Raw genomic sequence first — 21,510 nt, 5'->3', positions numbered from 1 at the left:
TTGTTTGCACATGTTCTAATATGGAGATATTTGACGAAATGCAAAGGAACGTCATTCCTACCATTTATACATCTATTTGCTAGAGTATGTCAAGAAATAAAAAAATAATATATATAATGATGTAAGATAATGTTGGAAGTAGTGGTTAGCATGGTGACGTTGCAGCACTGGGGTCTTAGGTTCAAATCCCACCAAGGGCAACATCTGCAAGGTGTGTGCATGTTCTCCCCATGTTTTGTGGGTTTCCTCCGGATTCTTCGGTTTCCTCCCACGCTCCAAAGACATACTGATAGATTATGAACCCCAATGGGGACAGTGATGATAATGTCTGTACAGCGCTGCAGAATATGATGGCGCTATATAAGCAAGTAAAATAAACTGTCTATGCTCAATTTTTAGTTTTTCTTATTCACAGCTATAGTGAGATAAATGTTTTTCTGTGAATGTGACTCCACTTCCTCTGACCATAAATACAGACTGCTTTCCATATTTATGGTATTTAGCTTACATACTTAAATAAATGATCTTTAAATGACTGCAGAAATCTTCTCGGAAAATGACTTTACATTTATTTATACAGTCTTATTTATTGCTTTGATTTTGTTCAAACCATCAAGGCTCCAGTATATTATGGAAAGCCATTAACTATCCATTGGCTGGAGGCCCAATATAATAAAGAAAGTGTCCAGTGCTGAATTTTGTCATTTAATTTTCTTTCCTTTAAAATCCATATACTTGTATGTTTAGAAAAATGGCACCGTCCCATGCCAATTTATAGCAGCCCCTTCCCATTTGGTTCTAATGATCATCTCAAGTGATGGAAATTTCTTTTCATGATCAACTTCGTCTATTTTGTATGATTCCTCCCAGTGATGTGAGTGGGTATCTGAAAGAAAAACAAGTAGCAGTAATTTATCAAATAAACTGCATTATTTGTGAATTTGAAATCCTCATACAGTCCACAGACTAAGGGCTTGTGCACAGGAGTCTATAAATCGGACGAGGAATATCCAATTTTGATCCATGTTATTCAGTGAGACACTGCAGTTGGTCAATTTTTTTCACTGACAGATCGGATGAGTCTCAGTGATTCAACTTTATGGGTACGAGAAAAAAATTGGATGCCATATGGAGTCGCGGTATGACAACCCATTTTTACGGATACATTACAATTCTGTAACATTAAAAAATGCAACTGGTCTTGTAAATAATTAATTGATGCCATAAAAAAAAACGGATTGTATATGGATGAAAACTGAGAAAAAAATCATCCTTTCTGGATGAAAATCGGACTCATTTTTTATACTGTCGTGTGACCCTAGCCTTATGCACATACTCAGAGTGGTTAACCTACTATTCAATGGAGTTCAAGTTGGTATACATGCAACGTGTAGGAGCATGTGCATACTGGCCATCAAACAGACAAAACCTAAGAAAGAAGCAAAATGAACATGTACCCCTGCTATACATAAGTAAAAAGCAATAGTGCATGTAAATAACAATAGGGTACTTAGCAAACACTTAAGCCCTTTTTGACATGTGTCGTAATAATACACATACGTAGCAATCTCCTGTTTGGTGCGTGCTCCAGAACTGAGCCCGCACCATTCCAGGCACCTGACAGCTGATCTATACAGTTGACACGTGCCCACAACAGGCGTGGGTGGAATCACGATCCACATGGCTATTAACTACCGTAGTTAAATGCTGCTCTCAATCTCTGACAGCGGCATTTAACTCACGCTTACAGGAAGCGCATCACTGGCTCCACCCATCGGTGACCCTGTCACATTATCATTGGTCACCAATGGGTCGGCATGACAACCAGAGGTCTGCAGCAGACACTACCCGATTTCTATGAGCGCTCCTCCGAGATCTGATCATCGCCTTTGTGAAGCAAAGTCGATCAAAGTACTGCAGCTTCTAGTCTCCCATGAAGACTATTGAAGCATGCAAAAAGTGAAAAAAAAGTTTTTAAAATATTAACCTCTTTGTGACATTCTCCGTACTAGTACTGCTCTGCGGGAGATGCATTAGTGCCCAGAGCAGTACTAGTATGGCGCCGCTATCACACAGCCTCACACTGAGTGCTGCGGCGATCATGTGCAGGTGTCAGCTGTATGTGACTGCTGTCGGTGCTAGCACCGATCGTGGGCATTTAAGCCCTCTGATGCCACTGTCAGTAGTGACAGGGGGCTCCCTGCGCGCTTCCATCAGAATAACGCAATGTGATCACATTGTGCTGATGGTCTCCATGGAGACCTCAGTCACCAAGATGGCCACAGGGTCCTGCCAGGTCCTGCAGGGAGGTGGCTTGTGAGCGCCTGCTGAGAGCAGGTGCCGGCATGTCTCTTTACCTGCTTGTCAAATTAGGATCTGCTGTGCAGAGTGTCAGATCAGCAATCTGCTGTAAAATAATAATGTCCCATACTGGGACAATGTAATACAGTTAAAAAAATATTATAAAGTGTAAAAATATATATATATTTTTTTAAATCTCTAAATCTCTAAAAAAAAGAAATAAATATCTTTTCAATAAATACATTTATTTATGTAAATAAAAAAACAATAAAAGTACACATATTTGGTATTGCCGCATCCGTAACGACTCGCTCTATAAAACTGTCCCACTAGTTAACCCCTTCAGAGAACACTGTAAAAAATTTAAAAATGAGGCAAAAACCAACGTTTTATCATCATACCGCCGAACAAAAAGTGCAACAAAACACGATCAAAAAGACGGATGTAAATAAAAATGGTAATGCTGAAAACGTCATCTTGTCCCGCAAAGACAAGCTGCAATACAGCTCCATCAGCAGAAAAATTAAAAAGTTATAGCTCTCAGACTAATGCGATGCAAAAATAATTATTTTTTTCTATAAAATAGTTTTTATTGTGTAAAAGCGCTAAAAAAGATATAAATTAGGTATCGCTGTAATTGTAGTGACCCAAAGAATAAAGCTGTCTTACCAATTTTACCACACGTTGAACGGTATAAAAAAAAAAAAAAAAAAAGAAGCAATTCCTGAATTGCTGGCTTTTGTACATTCTGTCTCCCCAAAAATCGGAATAGAAAGCAATTAAAAAATGTCATGTGCCCAAAAGTGGTACCAATAGAAAAGTTAACTTGTCCTTCAAAAAACATGCCATTACATGAATGTCGACTGAAATATGAAAAAATTATAGCTCTCAAATATGGTGACGCACAAACTAGTTTTCGCAATAAAAAGCATCTTTTAGTGTGTGACAGCAGCCAAACATAAAAACCCGATATAAATCTGGTATCGCTGTAATCGCACCGACTCAAAGAATAAAGTCACCTAATCACTTATACCACACGAGGAATGGCATAAAAAATAAATAAAACCAATTCTTCACATGCTGTTGATTTTTTCATTTTGCCTCCCCAAGATTTCAGTAAGACTCGGCGCACATTTATCCTGCGCTCTGAGCTGAGCACTAACACCGGGGTTTTCGTGAAAATCTCTGAAATACGTGATTAAGACAGCACCTCTGGGTGAAGATTCCCTATAATGAGGCAGATGGAGGCACAGTGGACACCATAGGACCTGTGGTCCGGTGGGGTCTGTCCTTTTAGGATTGTATTAAAGGGCCATTGGCCTCAGTTTTGTGCACTTCTGAAAAGAAGGACACTGCGGAACAGAGGCCATACGGAGTCCAGAGTAACTCTGCTTCCTCACTATAGTGAATGGATCCATTGGGGGTTTCATTTGAATCACGTCACTCAGAGATTTAGATGGAAACCATAAAGTAAGTGCTCAGCGTAGAGCGCTGGATAAATGTGATCCGAAATGTTATATAAAATGTTCCCAATAAAAGCTTCCACTCAGTCCACCAAAAAAGCAAGTCCCCACTCAGATCTGTCATCTGTTAGCGGAAATATAGGGGCTTCCACGTTACTGGTAGCACAAAGGCTCTGGTAAAGCGAAATGGCTCCTCACCTGCCAAAAAAAATTCAGCAAATTTTCCTCTCCCAAATCCAAATGCCCCCTCCTTTCTGAGCCCCAGTGTACCTAAACGACATATAGCGCCCACATGTTTGGCATTTCTGTAGTGATGAGAGCCTGCCTTTACAGGTCCGTGTCTCTGGAAGCACGAGCTGTGTATAATGTATTGGTCACTACAGCGTACTGGTCACTACAATGACAGCTTGCAATTTTTACTCAGCAACATCCACTGCTGCCTGTTTATTGAAAACACCCATGGAGTCCAAATCATCACTACATCTGTAGATAAATTCCCAAAGGGTTATAATTTCCAAATGGGGTCACTTGAGGGGGGATTCTGCTCTTCTAGCACTTAGGGGCTCTTTATATGGAATCCGCAAACTAGTCTAGGAAAATCTGCACTCCAGGAGGCAAATAGCGCTCTGTCCCTCCAGAGTCACTCAATATGGCATAGTAGTACTGTGCAGCCACATATCAGGTATTTCGACATTCAGCAGAAATTGTGGGACAAATTCTGGTGCCATTTTTACCCATCTACCGTGTGAAAAAAAACCTTGGGGCTAACACACAATCTTGCCGGTAAAAAATGTAAATTATTTTTTCTTCACTGCCCAATGATATAAAAGTTTGTGACACATCCGTGGTGTCAATATAATCACTGCACCCTTAGATAAATTCATTGAGAGGTTTAAATGGTAAAATGGGGTCAATATGGGGGGTTCCGTTGTTCTGGCACCTCAGGGGCTCTGTCAATGTAACATGGCACCCTCAAACAAGTGCAGAAAAATCTGCACTGTAATATGGCGCTACTTCCCTTCTGAGCTTTGCACTGTGCCTCAAAAGTAGTTTTTGACCACATATAGGGTGTCGGTGAACTCAGAAGAAATTGCACAACAAACTTTGGGGTCCATTTTCTCCTTTTGCCCTGGTGAAAATACAAAATTTATAGCTAAAAAAAGATTTTTGTGGGAAAAATGTGATTTTTTTTATTTAATGTTATAAACTTCTGTGAAGCAACTGGGGGTTCAAGGTGCTCAATACACATCTAGATAAGGTCCCAAAGTCTAGTTTCGAAAATGGTGTCATTTGTGGGGGGTTTCCACTCTTTAGTCACATCAGGAGCTCTTCAAAAGCCACATGGCCTCTACTTAATATTCCATAAAATTTTGCATTCAAAAAGTCAAATGGCGCTCCTTCCCTTCCAAGCCCTGCCGTGCTCCCAAACAGTAGTATTACCTCACATATTGGGTATCAGCGCACTCACAAGAAATTGCACAACAAACTGTATAGTGCAAGTTCTCCTGTTACCCTTATGAAAATGCAAAATATGGAGCTAAAAAGATTTATTTGGGAAAAATTTGATTTTTTTATTTCCACAGCTCTGCTCTATAAACTCCTGTGAAGCACCTGTGGGTTAAAGGTGCTCAATACACATCTGGATAAGTTCTATAAGGGGTCTAATTTCCAAAATGGTGTCACTTGTGGGGGACATCAGGAGCTGTTGAAATGCGACATGGCGTCCGCTAATTATTCCATAAAATTTTGGATTCCAAAAAGTCAAATGGCGCTCCTTCCCTTCCAAGCCCTGCCGTGCACCCAAACAAGTGTTTTTACTCCACATATGGGGTATCTGCGCACTCAGGAGAAATTGCACAACAAATTCTATGCCACAATTTATCTTTTTACCCTTATTTAAATGCAAAATTTGTAGCTAAAAAAGATTTATTTTGGAAAAATGAGATTTTTTTTATTTCCACGGCTCTACTTTATAAACTTCTGTGAAGCACCTGTGGGTTCAAGGTGCTCAATGCACATCTAGATAAGTTCCCTGAGGGGTCTATTTTCCAAAATGGTGTCACTTGTTGGGGGCTTCCACTGTTTAGGCACATAAGGGGCTCCTCCAAAAGCTAATTATTCCAGCATATTTTACATTTGAAATGGCGCTCCTTCCCTTCCGAGGCCTGCTTTGTGCCCAAACAATAGATTTCCCCAATATATGGGGTATCGGCATGCTCAGAAGAATTTGCACAACAAAAAGTTATTGTCCATTTTCTCCTCTTACCCTTACAAAAGTAAAAAAAATTGGGAAAAAAAGGAAAATTTTTGTGAAAGAAAAGTAAATGTTTATTTTTTCCTTCGACATTCCAAAACTTACTGTGAAGCACATGAAGGGTTAATAAACTTCTTGAATGTGATTTTGAGTACCTTGAGGGGGGCAGTTTTTAGAATGGTGTCACTTTCGGTATTTTCTTTTTTATAGACATCTCAAAGTGACTTCAAATGTGATGTGGTCCCTAAAAAAATGGTTTTGTAAAATTTGTTGAAAAAATGAAAAAATCGCTGGTCAAATTTGAACCCTTATAAACTTCCTAACAAAAAAAAAGTTGGTTCCATAATTGTGCTAATGCAAAGTGGGACATGTGGGAAATGTTATTTATTATCTATTTTGTGTGATATGACTCCTGATTTAAGGGCATAAAAATTAAAAGTTTGATATTTGCCAAATTTTCATCTAATTTCCATTTTTTTCACAAATAAATGCAAGTCATATCAAATAAACGTTGCCACTATCATAAAGTACAATATGTCTTGAGAAAACAACCTCAGAATCACTGGGATCCGTTGAAACGTTCCAGAGTTATTACCTCATAAAGTGACACTAGTCAGAATTGTAAAAATTGACCCGGTCATTAAGATGAAAACAGGCTTCGTCTCAAAGGAGTTAAAAAATAAAAAAAATATAAAAGTTCAAATCACCCTCCTTTTGCCCCATTCAAAATAAAACAATTAAAAAAAAAATCAAATATACACATATTTGGTATCGCTGCATTCAGAATCGCCTTATCTATCACTATAAAAAAAGTATTTACCCAATCACTAAACGCCATAATGAGAAAAAAAATTAAAAATGCCAGAATTACGTTTTTTAAGTTGGCGCTACATTGTAATGCAATGCAATAGCAGGCAATCAAAAGATCGTATCAAACACCAAAATCGTATCAATAAAAAGGTCAACTTGACATGTTTTTTTAACAATTTTTTTATTTCTTTTTCACCACTTAAATAAAAAAGATCCTAAACATTTTTGTGTCTGTGAACTCGTAATGACCTGGAGAATCATAATGGCAGGTCAGCTTTAGCATTTAGTGAAAATGGTAAAAAAAACAACAACTGTGGAATTGCACTTTTTTGCAATTTCACCACACTTGGAATTGTTTTCCCGTTTTCCAGTACATGATATGTTAAAACCAATGGTGTCCCACAAAAAACAAGCCCTCATATGGCCATAATGACAGAAAAATAAAAAGGTTATGGCTCTAGGAAGAAGGGGAGCAAAAAAAGAAAATGGAAAATGGCCCGGGGTTAAGGGGTTAAACTGCTACTCTTGTTGTTGGAGCTTCTGCACTAACAGTTTATTAGTTTCCGGTTGTGCTAGCTGCAGCTGCTGTTGGGTTTGCTGACGCTTTTTTGATCAGCTCCTCTATGCTGTCTGATGTTGCTTCTTGGCTTAAGGCCACCTTCACCCAAGACAAGTGGTTTGTCCACAGCCATCACAAGTGTTTCCTGGGGAAGTTGCCTAAACATCTAGCAACAGCTGTGGTAGATCATCTCACTCAGCTGTACACAGAGGTAGACACAGTAATGCTGTCTCTGTAAATCTTAGAATGGTTTATTAAATGTACTGCATAAACCAATGCAGAGTTAGCAAAATAAACACGGCCTTTCTGGAAAACAAAACATAACAAATGGCACAGTCCGAGTTGCTGCGGGGATCTGCCACTCCAGAAACAAGCATAAAAAGGTTCAGCTTTTGTTATCACAAAACACAGCTCTGGAGTTCTCTTCTCCAGGCACACCTAACGCTGAATGAGCCAGAAGACTGTGTATTAACCTTCTGGAATCCACCCTGGGGTGGAGATATGGTGAGCAGCTTCCCACCCACTCTTCAGCTGTTCACTAAACCTAGCCCTATACATGGCTGATTAACCCCTTAGCACTCAGTGTGCTGGAACATTTTCCTAGGCTCATATCACTGAAGTTAATAACCTCAGTGACACATATCGTTCCTCCAGTGCTTTGCCAGCGACTTTGTCACACACCATATAGTTTTGGTTACTAGACTGGTCAGTGCAAGTCACAATTTTCACAGAAGATAGCTGTTTGTCAAAGCCATGCAAAAGAAATGTGTATTTGACATTTCAGAATAATCTGATATTTATTTCAGGATGCAGATAACCATGAATGCAACAGTAGATTAGGGAGTCACCTGCTCCCTTTCCCACCATTTAGCCTAAGCGTCTGTGTCTCAGCGCAGCAGGTGAAATGACATCACTACATCGTGCTGTTACACGGAACCTCAGTCCACACACAGGGCACACCAGAGTATTGGACTGGAACATGCCTAGGTGATTAGTTCTATTTTTTGTCAGTAGTTGGGAGAAACTGGGGGCTATCACACTGCGTGGGGGAGCTGTGAGGGCCATCATACTGTGTGTGGTTGGCATCATTCTGTGTGTGTGTGTGTGGGGGGGATGACTGAGGGCATCATAATGTGTAAGCTATTGATCAAGGTACAATGGCTGAATAGAAGGAGCAGTATGGTTTACTGCTTTTTATTAGCTTAATAAAAAGCAGTAAACTATATGACATTGATTAGCTGCTACGGATAAGAATATTTTACAATATGCGCTATCGTAATATGTTATTAGTAGGAAATGTGTCATCTTTAACTTTACGCCTTTTAGAAATCATTTCATCTTCAACTTGCTTAACTGTTCACACAGTCATTTTGACCCGGGGTGCACAAACTTTTACATGCCACTGTATTGATTCCATTTGTAATTTGTTAAATGTTATATTGACCACATCTAGTTGTGTGATGTTTATGTTGGCATGGAGAGCAATACTTATTTATATCCAGAGATGGATAGTAAAATCTATAACATATAAGCCAAAGATTTCATGAAAGCGATGGAAACATATTTAGAATTGAGAGTCCTCAGTGGTTGATACCTTTTAATGGCTAACTGAAAAGATGGTAACAAATTGCAAGCTTTCGAGACTACACAGGTCTCTTCATCAGGCATAGACTAAAAGAAATTCTGAAGAATCACATATTTATGCACAACATAGCACAGAAAAAAAAACATGGATAAGACAGGTGACATGAAGCAGAATTACCACGAGTGATAAACAGTTATGTCCATAAATATTGGGCCAGTTCTTAGATAAGGAATGTTTTATTGTCCTCTGATTGGGGTCCGGTTATGTTGTGATGACCCCACATGGTCTGAGGGGCAAGTTCCATATTTCCTTAGTTGATGTAAAAAGACATAAATCCATGCGACATATTCATTCCTGCAATTTGTTACCATCTTTTCAGTTAGCCATTAAAAGGTATCAACCACTGAGGACTCTCAATTCTAAATATTTTTCTATCTACTGGCTGACACGGTACCAAGATATATATCTTTCCTATATCATGAACGCGATGGAGACTTACCAACTGTTAGATGTGCTGTTTTCTTTTGGGTAAACTGCCCACTGTAGAAATAAAGCTCAAAATTATGTTCCATTTTCCAGTCACACAATAGAGACGTATTTGTTCCAAACAGAACGCTGTAGGTTCCATTAATATTGCAAAGCCAGATAGGATACTTTGGCGTTTTTAGCATGCTGCCCACCTGTCATGAATTAACAAAATGTTAATATCAAATAAATAAAACATATAGACATACAAATTTCTTGTGCAACATGACCGCATGTACTGATGTGGACATGATTGTTGGTACCCTTCTGATAAAGTAGGAAAAACTCCCATTGGTCACTAAAATAATTTGAAACTGATAAAAGTAATTTTCAATTTAAAGTTACTGAATATCAACTAATGAAAATCAGACATTACTTTTGAACTTTGGTTCAACAGAAAAATTTAACAAACCAAACTAATGAAAACGGTCTGGACCAAAATGATGGTGTCCTTAAAGGGAACCTGTCACCCCAAAATGGAAGGTGAGCTAAGCCCACCGGCATCAGGGACTTATCTACAGTAGATAAGCCCCCGATGTATCCTGAAAGATGAGAAAAAGAGGTTAGATTATACTCACCCAGGGGGTCCGATCCAATGGGCGTCGCGGTCCGGGGCCTCCCATCTTCATAGGATGACGTCCTCTTCTTGTCTTCACGCTGCGCCTCCGGTGCAGGCGTACTTTGTCTGCCCTGTTGAGGGCAGAGCAAAGTACTGCAGTGCGCAGGCGCTGGGCCTCTCTGACCTTTCCCTGTGCCTGCGCACTGCAGTACTTTGCTCTGCCCTCAACAGGACAGACAAAGTACGCCTGCACCGGAGCCGCAGCGTGAAGACAAGAAGAGGACGTCATCGTAAGAAGATGGGAGGCCCCGGACCACGACGCCCACCACAGCGGGAACGCCCCTGGGTGAGTATTATCTAACCTCTTTTTCTCATCTTTCAGGATATATCTGGGGCTTATCTACAGCATTTCAGAATGCTGTAGATAAGCCCCTGATGCCGGTGGGCTTAGCTCACCTTCAATTTTGGGGGTGACAGGTTCCTTTTAAACCATAAAAATTCAATGTAGATGGGAGGAGGGCGGAGCTAAAGGCAGAGCTTTGCCGCCTCATATCTACATAATCATAACAGTAGCAGCCGCCATCTCCTATTTCAGTAATAGGAGAGCCTGTCTTCACTGAATACAGATTTTATCTCAGAATTGAGAATTTTGATAATGAATGATCAATTTTGGCAGAGAAAGAAGCAGATGTTTCATATAAGATATATTACAAAGTTGTGTACTATTGATTTATGAAATAAACATTAAAACGACTGTTAATCTAACTTCATATTTTGTTGCACAACCTTTTAAAGTAATCACTGCAAATGATTTCTGTGACTCTTGATGAGACTTCCGCACAGTATTTTGCCCAGTCTTCGTGAGTAAAATGCTCCAGCTGCCTCAGATGTGAAGGCACAATCTCCAGACTGCAGGTCTCAACTCTTTCCACAGGTGTTCAATAGGAGCCACTTCAGAATAGTCCAATGCTTTGCTCTTAGCTATTCTTGGATGTTTTTAGCTGTCTGTTTAGGATCATTATCCAGTTGGACAATCCATGACTTGCCACTCAGACCAATTTTCTGACACTGGGCAGCACATTTGGCTCCGGATGACTTGATCTTGAGATTTCATTTGTTTGAGAACCTTACTGAAAGAGTGGCTATTGGGAGAAAATTAATTAATTTCCTTATGGGAGACGTCAGTTTTCAGTTGTGGGGGTATGAAGGAATGATCTCAATGATTACTCACAGCATTGTTAGTGGGGGCTAAAAGCACTGCCTGGCACTTTGAGTGACAGCTCACCCTGCATTGATGCGCTGCAAGGCAAGGTGTCAATCAAAATGCCACGGCATGCTTACCCCTGCTTCTCACTCTGTACTTTGGTGGTTACTAGTGCCACTCTGTGCACACCCCTATGGTGCCGATCCATCATTCATTACCTTTGCCCATTTTTTTCTCTATTTTTTGTGTGTTTTGTGCCTCTTTTGTGTTTGAGCCCAATTTTTATTCTATTTTCACCTTTTTAAAGTCTATTTTAAATGTGCTCCCCCAATTTTTTCTTTTTTCCACTTTGTGGGCAGAGTCTTTTGGCTGATTCAATTGCTTTTTTTAAAAGGTTGCAAAATTTGGCACAACTCTTATTCAGTCCTTCCTTATTGTGAGTTTATGTATGTCTTTCAAAAGTCCCATGTTTTGCAAATTTTTTAAGAAATATGGTAAATAACAGTCATACAGTGGGTACGGAAAGTATTCATACCCCTTTACATTTTTCAATCTTTGTTTCAGTGCAGCTGTAGGGGACATGGTATAATGTTCTAGTCCCTTTTTGCCTTTCTTGTATATATGTTTCTTTGACACATGTGATACTGCTACACTCACTGGTGTATTATCACTACTTACTGGTACTGCTACACAGTCAAGTGTATTACCATTTTCTGCTAAATGTATAATATGTTTTGCCATTATATGCACATGACAATGTAGGGAAAGTGAATTACCCTGGGCCTGTCATTAGGTATAGTGCTAGGGGAGTAGTAACCCAAGTTGGCGACTAGATGGGGGCACTATAAGCAGGATAGCAAATAGTTACCAATAGGAGGGGCTTCTGCTTGGTAAGCCAGGGAATAGTTCCTGGAAAAGTTGAATAGGGCGGAAATGCCCAAAGGGTCCACATGGGCTATAGGCCCAGGACACAGCAGTAGCTATGCACCGTTAAGAGTGGGGCCCAGCATCCAGGATAAAGGGGGCCAGAGCACAGAAGAGCGTACAGCAGCAGCAGCAGTGCCGTATTAGTGGGACTGTAGTTGCTAGAAGAAGGAGGCTAAGCAGAACAGAAGCAAGTTATCCAACATGTGGCAGATTTTTGCGTGGGCCACTATTCTAAAGACCGGTGTGAGACGACAGAGAATACCCCCATGAGAAGCAGAAGTTCTGGGCATTGAGGACACTGAGGGACTGGAAGATACGGTTCGTCCCGGGAACAGGCTGAGCGACAGAGAGAAGGAGGCAAGGGAAAGCGTTGCCAATTGCTGTGATTGATTATGCCCTGGATGATGTTGTGCTGAGTAAAGAAGTTGAAGCTAAAGTGAAGCTGGACTGTGACTCTTTTTTTGTGGAACCGTTTGCAGAGGAAATAACCCCGTTCCGGGAGAGCCCAGATGGTGCAGAGGAGCAGTACCGAAGTACTCAGGAGGGATGGGACCAGAGAGTGATACAGAGATTACTGTCGGCTATGACTACAGCCGTGGCCTCAGCTTCTTACACAGCCATTTGGTAAATTCCAAAAAGTTCTTTTTTTTCCTCATTAATGTACACTCTGCACCCCATCTTTACTGAAAAAAAAACAGAAATGAGGAAGATGGATAGTCACAAGCCATCAAACAAAGAAGAACCACTTAAATTTTTGCACCAGGGGTGGCATAAGGTCACCCAAAAGTAGTGTGAAAGACTGGTGGAAAGCATGCCAAGATGAATGAAAGCTGTGATTAAAAATCATGGTTATTCCACAAAATATTGATTTCTGAATAGTGTTGAGCATTCCGATACCGCAAGTATCGGGTATCGGCCGATACTTGCGGGTATCGGAATTCCGATACCGAGATCCGATACTTTTGTGGTATCGGGTATCGGTATCGAAACAACATTAATGTGTAAAAGAAAGAATTAAAATAAAAAATATTGCTATACTCACCTCTCCGACGCAGCCTGGACCTTACCGAGGGAACCGGCAGCGTTCTTTGTTTAAAATGCGCGCGTTTACTGCCTTCCGTGATGTCACGGCTTGTGATTGGTCGCGTGCCGCCCATGTGGCCGCGACGCGACCAATCACAGCAAGCCGTGACGTAATTTTCAGGTCCTGAATGCCTAATTCTAGGCATTCAGGATTTGAAAATTACGTTACGGCTTGTGATTGGTCGCGTCGCGGTCACATGGGCGACGCGACCAATCACAAGCCGTGACATCACGGGAGGCAGGAAACGCGCGCATTTTAAAATTACGTCACGGCTTGTGATTGGTTGCGTGCCGCCCATGTGACCGCGACGCGACCAATCACAGCAAGCCGTGACGTAATTTTCAGGTCCTGAATGCAGAATTAGGCATTCAGGACCTGAAATTACGTCACGGCTTGCTGTGATTGGTCGCGTCGCGGCCACATGGGCGGCACGCGACCAATCACAAGCCGTGACGTCACGGAAGGCAGTAAACGCGCGCATTTTAAGCAAAGAATGCTGCCGGTTCCCTCGGTAAGGTCCAGGCTGCGTCGGAGAGGTGAGTATAGCAATATTTTTTATTTTAATTCTTTCTTTTACACATTAATATGGATCCCAGGGCCTGAAGGAGAGTTTCCTCTCCTTCAGACCCTGGGAACCATCAGGGATACCGTCCGATACTTGAGTCCCATTGACTTGTATTGGTATCGGGTATCGGTATCGGATTAGATCTGATACTTTGCCGGTATCGGCCGATACTTTCCGATACCGATACTTTCAAGTATCGGACGGTATCGCTCAACACTATTTCTGAACTTTTCCTGAGTTAAAACATTAATATTGTTGTTTGTAAATGGTTATGAACTTGTTTGTTTTTTTTTTGCATTATTTGAGGTCTGCAAGCAATGCACTTTTTATTATTTTGACCATTTCTCTTCTCATTTTCAGAAAATAAATACAAAATGTATTGCCTTGAAGTTCGGAGACATGTTGTCAGTAGTTTATAGAATAAAAGAGCAATTTACAATTTTGCAGGGGTCTCTTAATTTTTGCCAGAGCTATATATCTATATTTATATCTATCTATATTTATATCTATCTATCTATCTATCTATCTATCTATCTATCTATCTATCTATCTATCTATCTATCTATCTATCTATCTATCTATCTAAAATAAGTAATTGTAACTTTTATTGGAGGTACACCAACTGTGAGAGTCAGAATCTAAAAATAAAACCAGAAAATCACATTGCATGCTTTTTAAATAATTAAAATGCATTTTATTGCATGAAATAATTATTTACCATCAAGAATTCTGGCTGGCACAGATCTGTTAGTTTATCTTTAAGAAGCCTCCTACTCTGATCTCATTGCCTGTATTAGGCCGGCGTCACACTCAGCGTAAGACAATACAGTCCGTTTTTTACGGCCGTAATACGGAGAAATGTTCCCAAAATAGTGATCCGTATGTCATCCGTAGGCAGGGTGTGTCAGCGTATTTTGCGCATGGCATTCTCCGTATGTAATCCGTATGGCATCAGTACTGCGATATTTTCTTGCAGGCTTGCAAAACTGACATCTAATGGATTTATGTGCTCAAATGTTCGTTAAAACATATATACAGTATGTATATATATATATATACATATATGTCATTGAGACACACATATATATATATATATATATATATATATATATATATATATATATATATATATATATGAGAAAAAAAGGAAAACAGCACAAAAAATTGTAGAAAAAGTGGGTTTTAATGCCTGGACGGCGTGGCCACGCCGTCCAGGCATTAAAACCCGCTTTTTCTACAATTTTTTGTGCTGTTTTCCTTTTTTTCTCATATTATTGGAGCCACTGGAATATTGGCTTGGAGAGCTTTGCACTGCAAGTGTGGTAATGTGATGCTGTTCTAATTTTTTCTACATATATATATATATATATATATATATATATATATATATATATATATATACTGTATTTATATTTAATTCAGCGCGATATATGTGAAAAGCCGGTAATTCAATTGCCGGCTTTTCATTTCTCCTTCCCAAACCCGACAGGATATGAGACATGGTTTACATACAGTAAACCATCTCATATCCCCTTTTTTTTGCATATTCCACACTACTAATGTTAGTAGTGTGTATGTGCAAAATTTGGGTGCTGTAGCTGCTAAAATAAAGGGTTAAATGGCGGAAAAAATTGGCGTGGGCTCCCACGCAATTTTCTCCGCCAGAGTAGTAAAGCCGGTGACTGAGGGCAGATATTAATAGCCTAGAGAGGGTCCATGGTTATTGGCCCCCCCCCTGGCTACAAACATCTGCCCCCAGCCACCCCAGAAAAGGCACATCTGGAAGATGCGCCTATTCTGGCACTTGGCCACTCTCTTCCCACTCCCGTGTAGCGCCCTCTGCTGGATGTCCTCATGAACTGGAGCCTTGGAAAAGTTCCCACGCTCGAGTTCATATGAGTTCATCCAGCAGAGGGCGCCTCACCGCGACTCAATGTAAGTACAGATCACCCAGCTTTCCTTTCAGCACCCGGGGTTTACAGGTACGAGCGAGTGCTTTAGCACAGCTCCTGCCTGTAAAATGATTTAACCCCTTCAGATGGATTTACTTCGTGGGACGTGACAGATCAACAGAAGGTATGTATATTGTTGGTTTATTATTTTGCAGAGCGAGGGTCTTCAGGTGGATTGAGAGAGCAATAAAATATTAAAACAACCTGTGTGTTTATTTCATTAAAATACTTTGTAATCATGTGTGTGTGTTTTTTTAACCCTTTCATACAATTGGATTAATAATGGATAGGTGACATAATTGATGCCTCTCCATTATTAATCTGGCTTAATGTCACCTTACAATAGCAAGGTGACATTAACCCTTCATTACCCCATATCCCACTGCTACACGGGAGTGGGAAGAGAGTGGCCAAGTGCCAGAATAGTCACATCTTCCAGATGTGCCTTTTCTGGGGTGGCTGGGGGCAGATGTTTGTAGCCAGGGGGGGACCAATAACCATGGACCCTCTCTAGGCTATTAATATCTGCCCTCAGTCACCGGCTTTACCACTCTGGCGGAGAAAATTGCGTGGGAGCCCACGCCAATTTTTTCTGCCATTTAACCCTTTATTTTAGCAGCTACAGCACCCAAATTTTGCACATATACACTAGTTACATTAGCAGTGTGGAATATGCAAAAAAAAAGGGGATATGAGATGGTTTACTGTATGTAAACCATGTCTCATATCCTGTCGGGTTTGGGAAGGAGAAATGAGAAGCCGGCAATTGAATTACCGGCATTTCACTAACACCGCTGCGTATTTCTCGCAAGTCACAAGCATGGTCCGTGTGGAATCCGTATTTTTCTCGCCCCCATAGACTTTCATTGGCGATTTTTTTGCGCAATACGGTGACAAACGCAGCATGCTGCGATTTTCTACGGCCGTACAAGACCGTATATTACGGATGCGTAATATACGGCAGATAGGAGCTGGGCCATAGAGATTCATTGGGCCGTGTGTAATGCGTATTTTACGGACGTAGTTTATGCGCTCATATGTCAGTAAAACTCACTAGTGTGACGCCGGCCTTAAATGCACCTTTTTGAACTTGTTACTAACAAACAGACAATCATGGCATGTAACAGCCGCAAATAATGCAACCACAGGGACTCGAACATAATAAACAAGCACTCCCAGATGCTAGGATAACACCCGAGAATGTTCGCATATAACGTTTTTTCCTTCCACATTCCATTCATTCCTGTGAAGCAACTGAAGGGTTAATAAACTTCCTGAATGTGGTTTTGAACCTTGAGGGGTGCAGTATTTAGAATGGGGTCACTTTTGGGCATTTTCTGTCATACTGACCCTCCAAACTCACTTCAAATGTAGTGTGGTCCTTAAAAAAAATGGTTTTGTAAATTTTGTTGGAAAAATGATAAAATCGCTGGTCAACTTTTAACCCATATAACTTCCTAACAAAAAAAAATTATGTTTCAAAAATTGTGCTGATGTAAAGTAGATATGTGGGAAATGTTATTTATTAACTATGTTATGCGATATGACTCTGATTTAACCCCTTACTGACCTCGGACGGGATAGTACGTCCGATATCAGCTCCCCTGCTTTGATGCAGGGCTCCGCGGTGAGCCCGTATCAAAGCCGGGACATGTCAGCTGTTTTGAACAGCTGACATGAGCCCGCAATAGCAGCGGGTGAAATCGCGATTCACCCGCCGCTATTAACTAGTTAAATGCCGCTGTCAAACGCAGACAGCGGCATTTAACTACCGCATCCGGCCGGGCGGCCGGAAATGACGTCATCGCCGACCCCCGTCACATGATCGGAGGTCGGCGATGCTTCTGAATGGTAACCATAGAGGTCCTTGAGACCTCTATGGTTACTGATCCCCGGCAGCTGTGAGCGCCACCCTGTGGTCGACGCTCACGGCACACCTGATTTTCTGCTACATAGCAGCGAACAGCAGATCGCTGCTATGTAGCAGAGGCGATCGTGCTGTGCCTGCTTCTAGCCTCCCATGGAGGCTATTGAAGCATGGCAAAAGTAAAAAAAAAAGTTAAAAAAAAAAAAAATAAATAAAAGTTTAAATCACCCCCCTTTCGCCCCAATCAAAATAAATCAATAAAAAAAAATCAAACCTACACATATTTGGTATCGCCACGTTCAGAATCGCCCGATCTATCAATAAAAAAAGCATTAACCTGATCGCTAAACGGCGTAACGAGAAAAAAAATCGAAACGCCAGAATTACATTTTTTTGGTCGCCGCGACATTGCATTAAAATGCAATAACGGGCGATCAAAAGAACGTATCTGCACCGAATTGGAATCAATAAAAACGACAGCTCAGCACGCAAAAAATAAGCCCTCAACCGACCCCAGATCATGAAAAATGGAGACGCTACGAGTATCGGAAAATGGCGCATTTTTTTTTTTTTTTTTTTTTTTTTTTTTTAGCAAAGTTTGGAATTTTTTTTCACTACTTAGGTAAAAAATAACCTAGTCATGTTAGGTGTCTATGAACTCGTAGTGACCTGGAGAATTATAATGGCAGGTCAGTTTTAGCATTTAGTGAACCTAGCAAAAAAGCCAAGCAAAAAACAAGTGTGGGATTGCACTTTTTTTGCAATTTCACCGCACTTGGAATTTTTTTCCCGTTTTCTAGTACACAACATGGTAAAACCAATGATGTCATTCAAAAGTACAACTCGTCCCGCAAAAAATAAGCCCTCACATGGCCAAATTGACGGAAAAATAAAAAAGTTATGGCTCTGGAAAGGAGGGGAGTGAAAAACGAACACGGAAAAACGAAAAATCCCAAGGTCATGAAGGGGTTAAGGGCATAAAAATTAAAAGTTTGAAAATTGAAAAATTTTCAACAAACTTCCATTTTTTAGCAAATAAACTCAAGTCATATCAAAGAAATGTTACCACTATCATAAAGTACAATTTGTCCCAAGAAAACAATCTCAGAATCACAGGGATCCGTTGAAGCTTTCTAGAGTTATGACCTCATAAAGTGACACTGGTCAGAATTGAAAAACTTGGCCCGGTCACGAAGGCAAAAACAGGCTCGGGAGCAAAAGGGTTAAGCTGCAGATAGTTCTTAATTACATTGGTTATACGTTTGAGGCTATTGTCCTGTTACAGAATAAATTTGGAGCCAATCAGATAGCTCCCTGTTGATTTTACATGATAGCTAAGTATCTGCCTATATGTCTCAGTATGGAGGACACCATTAATCCTGGCCAAATTACCAACTCCATATACTGAAAAGCAGCCCTAAACTTGCAAAAATATTACACCACTCTACTTTCCTGCAGATAACGCCTTTTGTTACAGTCAAAAATTTAAATTTTCACTCGTCAGTCCAGTGTAACTGGGCCATTTTTATGCATCCCAGTTCCTATATTTTCAAGTCACTTGGCATTGTTTCCATATCGAAGGCATGTTTTTTTGGCCACAATTCTTCCACAAAGACCAATTTTTGCTTAAATGGATATAAGCATGATGTGTTTTTTTTCTGTTGCACTGTTTCCTTTCCAATCATTGTGTCTATGGCCCTCAGCGTTGCCCATTTCTTCATGCCCTCCTTTTTGAGAAATACAGTCAGATACTTATCCATCATGAAACACCGGCGAGGAAATGTCTGAGTGGCTCTAAATTTTTTTCTGAAGCAGGACAATGATCTCAAATATGCATCCAATGCCATTAAGAACAACGAGGGGTCCTGGAAGTAATGATCTGGCCTGCACAGAGCCCTGATCTCAACATCATCAAGTGTGTCTGGGATTACATCACTAATGGTCTGTACTAGCTTGCATCCACCGAAAATCTGTGGTTAGCTCTCCAAGATGTTTGGAACAGCCTCCCTGCTGAGTTCCTTCAAAAACTGAGTGTAAATGTATGATGAATTGATTGTTTGGTCTTGTTTAGAAGGCAATAGGTGGTCACACTAAATATTGATTTGATTTGCATTTTTATTTATTAACTTTACATTTTGTTCATTGATTAAAATAAATTCTTAACACTTCTATTTTTTAAAGCATTCTTACTCTGAAGCATCGTCTCCACATATGCCCCAGACGTTTAGCACAGTATGTATAATTTTAAAGTTATGCTTCTTTTCCAGAAGCAGCAAAATGTCTGTCCATAAGTTTTATCTTGTGTTGCAAATTCACCCTATAAAATTGAAAAAGTACTAATCTCCCATAGACGCGGACAATGGACAAATACTGTTCTGATATAAACAGGCAGCTTTCAATTCTAAACATATGGATAAATCAAGCTGCCAAAAGTAAGTATATCATGTCTTTCATCTCTTACCTGGGGAAGTCTGTTTTGTTCCATTTCTTCTCTACTCCAATGTAAGTAGCCCACATCACTGCGTGTAAGGACTCCATGGTACTTCTGATCCACATTTTGATCATCCAGAGCCCGGTCTCCATTGAAGATATGTGGACTTGCTCTACCAGTTAGCATAAGATTCAATACTGCCTGCAAAAAAAGTAGTAAATGGATTTATAACCAACTCATTTAAATATGTTCTATGTGCTTATTCAGGTACTAATTCTCATATTCTGTCAGCTTTCAGATCTGAAACAGTTCATTTTGACAAATATTTAATTACAAGAAATATTTAGAAGTATCAGTAATATTAATATTGTTTTGGAGCCAATTCATGGTAATCTGCACGAGACCTTATAGTTGCAATTGACACAACTCTTCATCTTAAAGAGAACCTGACAGCTGATACATGGTGTCCGATCCAAGGGAAGCATGTATGAGGCACTGGCTGTATGATCTCAGCCAGGTGTGCATGATCCTTAAACAATTCAACATTTTAGAGGACAACACACTTTTAAAGCTGCCGAGGAGCAACCCGAAGTAGAAACCAATCAGATAGGCGGGTCCCCGGCGGCTTCTCCCTGCATGCTGCCCTGGATTGACAGGTCTCTTCTTACAAGTGCTGCATTGATTGAGTCAAACTTACTTGGCTGTGTTCATACAGCTAGTGCCTGATACATGCTGCCCCTGAATCGGGCAGCATTATTCAGATGACAGGTTCACTTTAAGGTTACAATCACACATTCCGTGAAGCATCCATGTGCTGTCCATTTTTTAACAGGCAGCACAATAACCCATAGCACTTCATGGATCTATACATATATCTGTGAGAAACATGGATCCGTGTGTGAGATCTGTGAGATTTAGATCAAGTCCTATTCTGATTTGAATCCATTTTATATCCGTGTCTCACTGGTGATAAATTTGAATAAAAATGGACGATAAAAAAATGTATGCAACATGGAAGACAAATGAAAATAAAAAGGTCCTTTTCTTAAGGATGGTAAAATTCCCAATGTAGCCTGCAAACTCTCTCTTGACAGATGATGTAGTTGGAGCGAAGGCCCCAACATGATGAATTTCATTAGCCGATCCTTTTGTTCTACCTGGAGATACATCACTGACAGAGGAGTCTGACTGCAGCACTCTCTTGGAGAACCCACGAGAGCTGTGCTGAGCTGAGTATTCCTGTATATTGGGGAGTCAGGAAAGATAGCTATCGGCCAAATGACAGTTCAGCCAACAGCTATCTAATATATATGGGGACCTTAAATAGGGTTTCTATACTTTTTCCTTCTTTGCCTCCCAGTTTTCTGCTTGCCAGGAGGTGGTGTGCTCCTGAAGATTGACATTTCAGACAAGTGGAATGGTCG

The 21,510-nt window shown here is 40.4% G+C and overlaps 1 protein-coding gene across 1 annotated transcript in view; it reads right to left on the bottom strand.

Moving 5' to 3' along the window:
- Positions 1 to 528: 528 nt before the first annotated feature.
- Positions 529 to 21,510, bottom strand: part of MINDY4B (MINDY family member 4B) — a 117,682-nt gene continuing 96,700 nt past the window's right edge. Inside the window, exons 11-13 of the mRNA XM_077292949.1 lie at positions 20,117 to 20,287; positions 9,472 to 9,652; positions 529 to 886 (exon numbers count right to left, since the gene is read on the bottom strand). Of these exons, the coding sequence (XP_077149064.1) occupies positions 744 to 886; positions 9,472 to 9,652; positions 20,117 to 20,287 (495 nt within the window). The 3' untranslated portion in view covers positions 529 to 743. The remainder of the gene's footprint in view (positions 887 to 9,471; positions 9,653 to 20,116; positions 20,288 to 21,510) is intronic.

Source organism: Ranitomeya variabilis, chromosome 2, assembly GCF_051348905.1.
Source record: "Ranitomeya variabilis isolate aRanVar5 chromosome 2, aRanVar5.hap1, whole genome shotgun sequence".
Lineage (NCBI taxonomy): Eukaryota > Metazoa > Chordata > Amphibia > Anura > Dendrobatidae > Ranitomeya > Ranitomeya variabilis.
The sequence above is the reverse complement of the archived record's forward strand: the minus strand, read 5'-3'. Positions and strand labels throughout refer to the sequence as shown.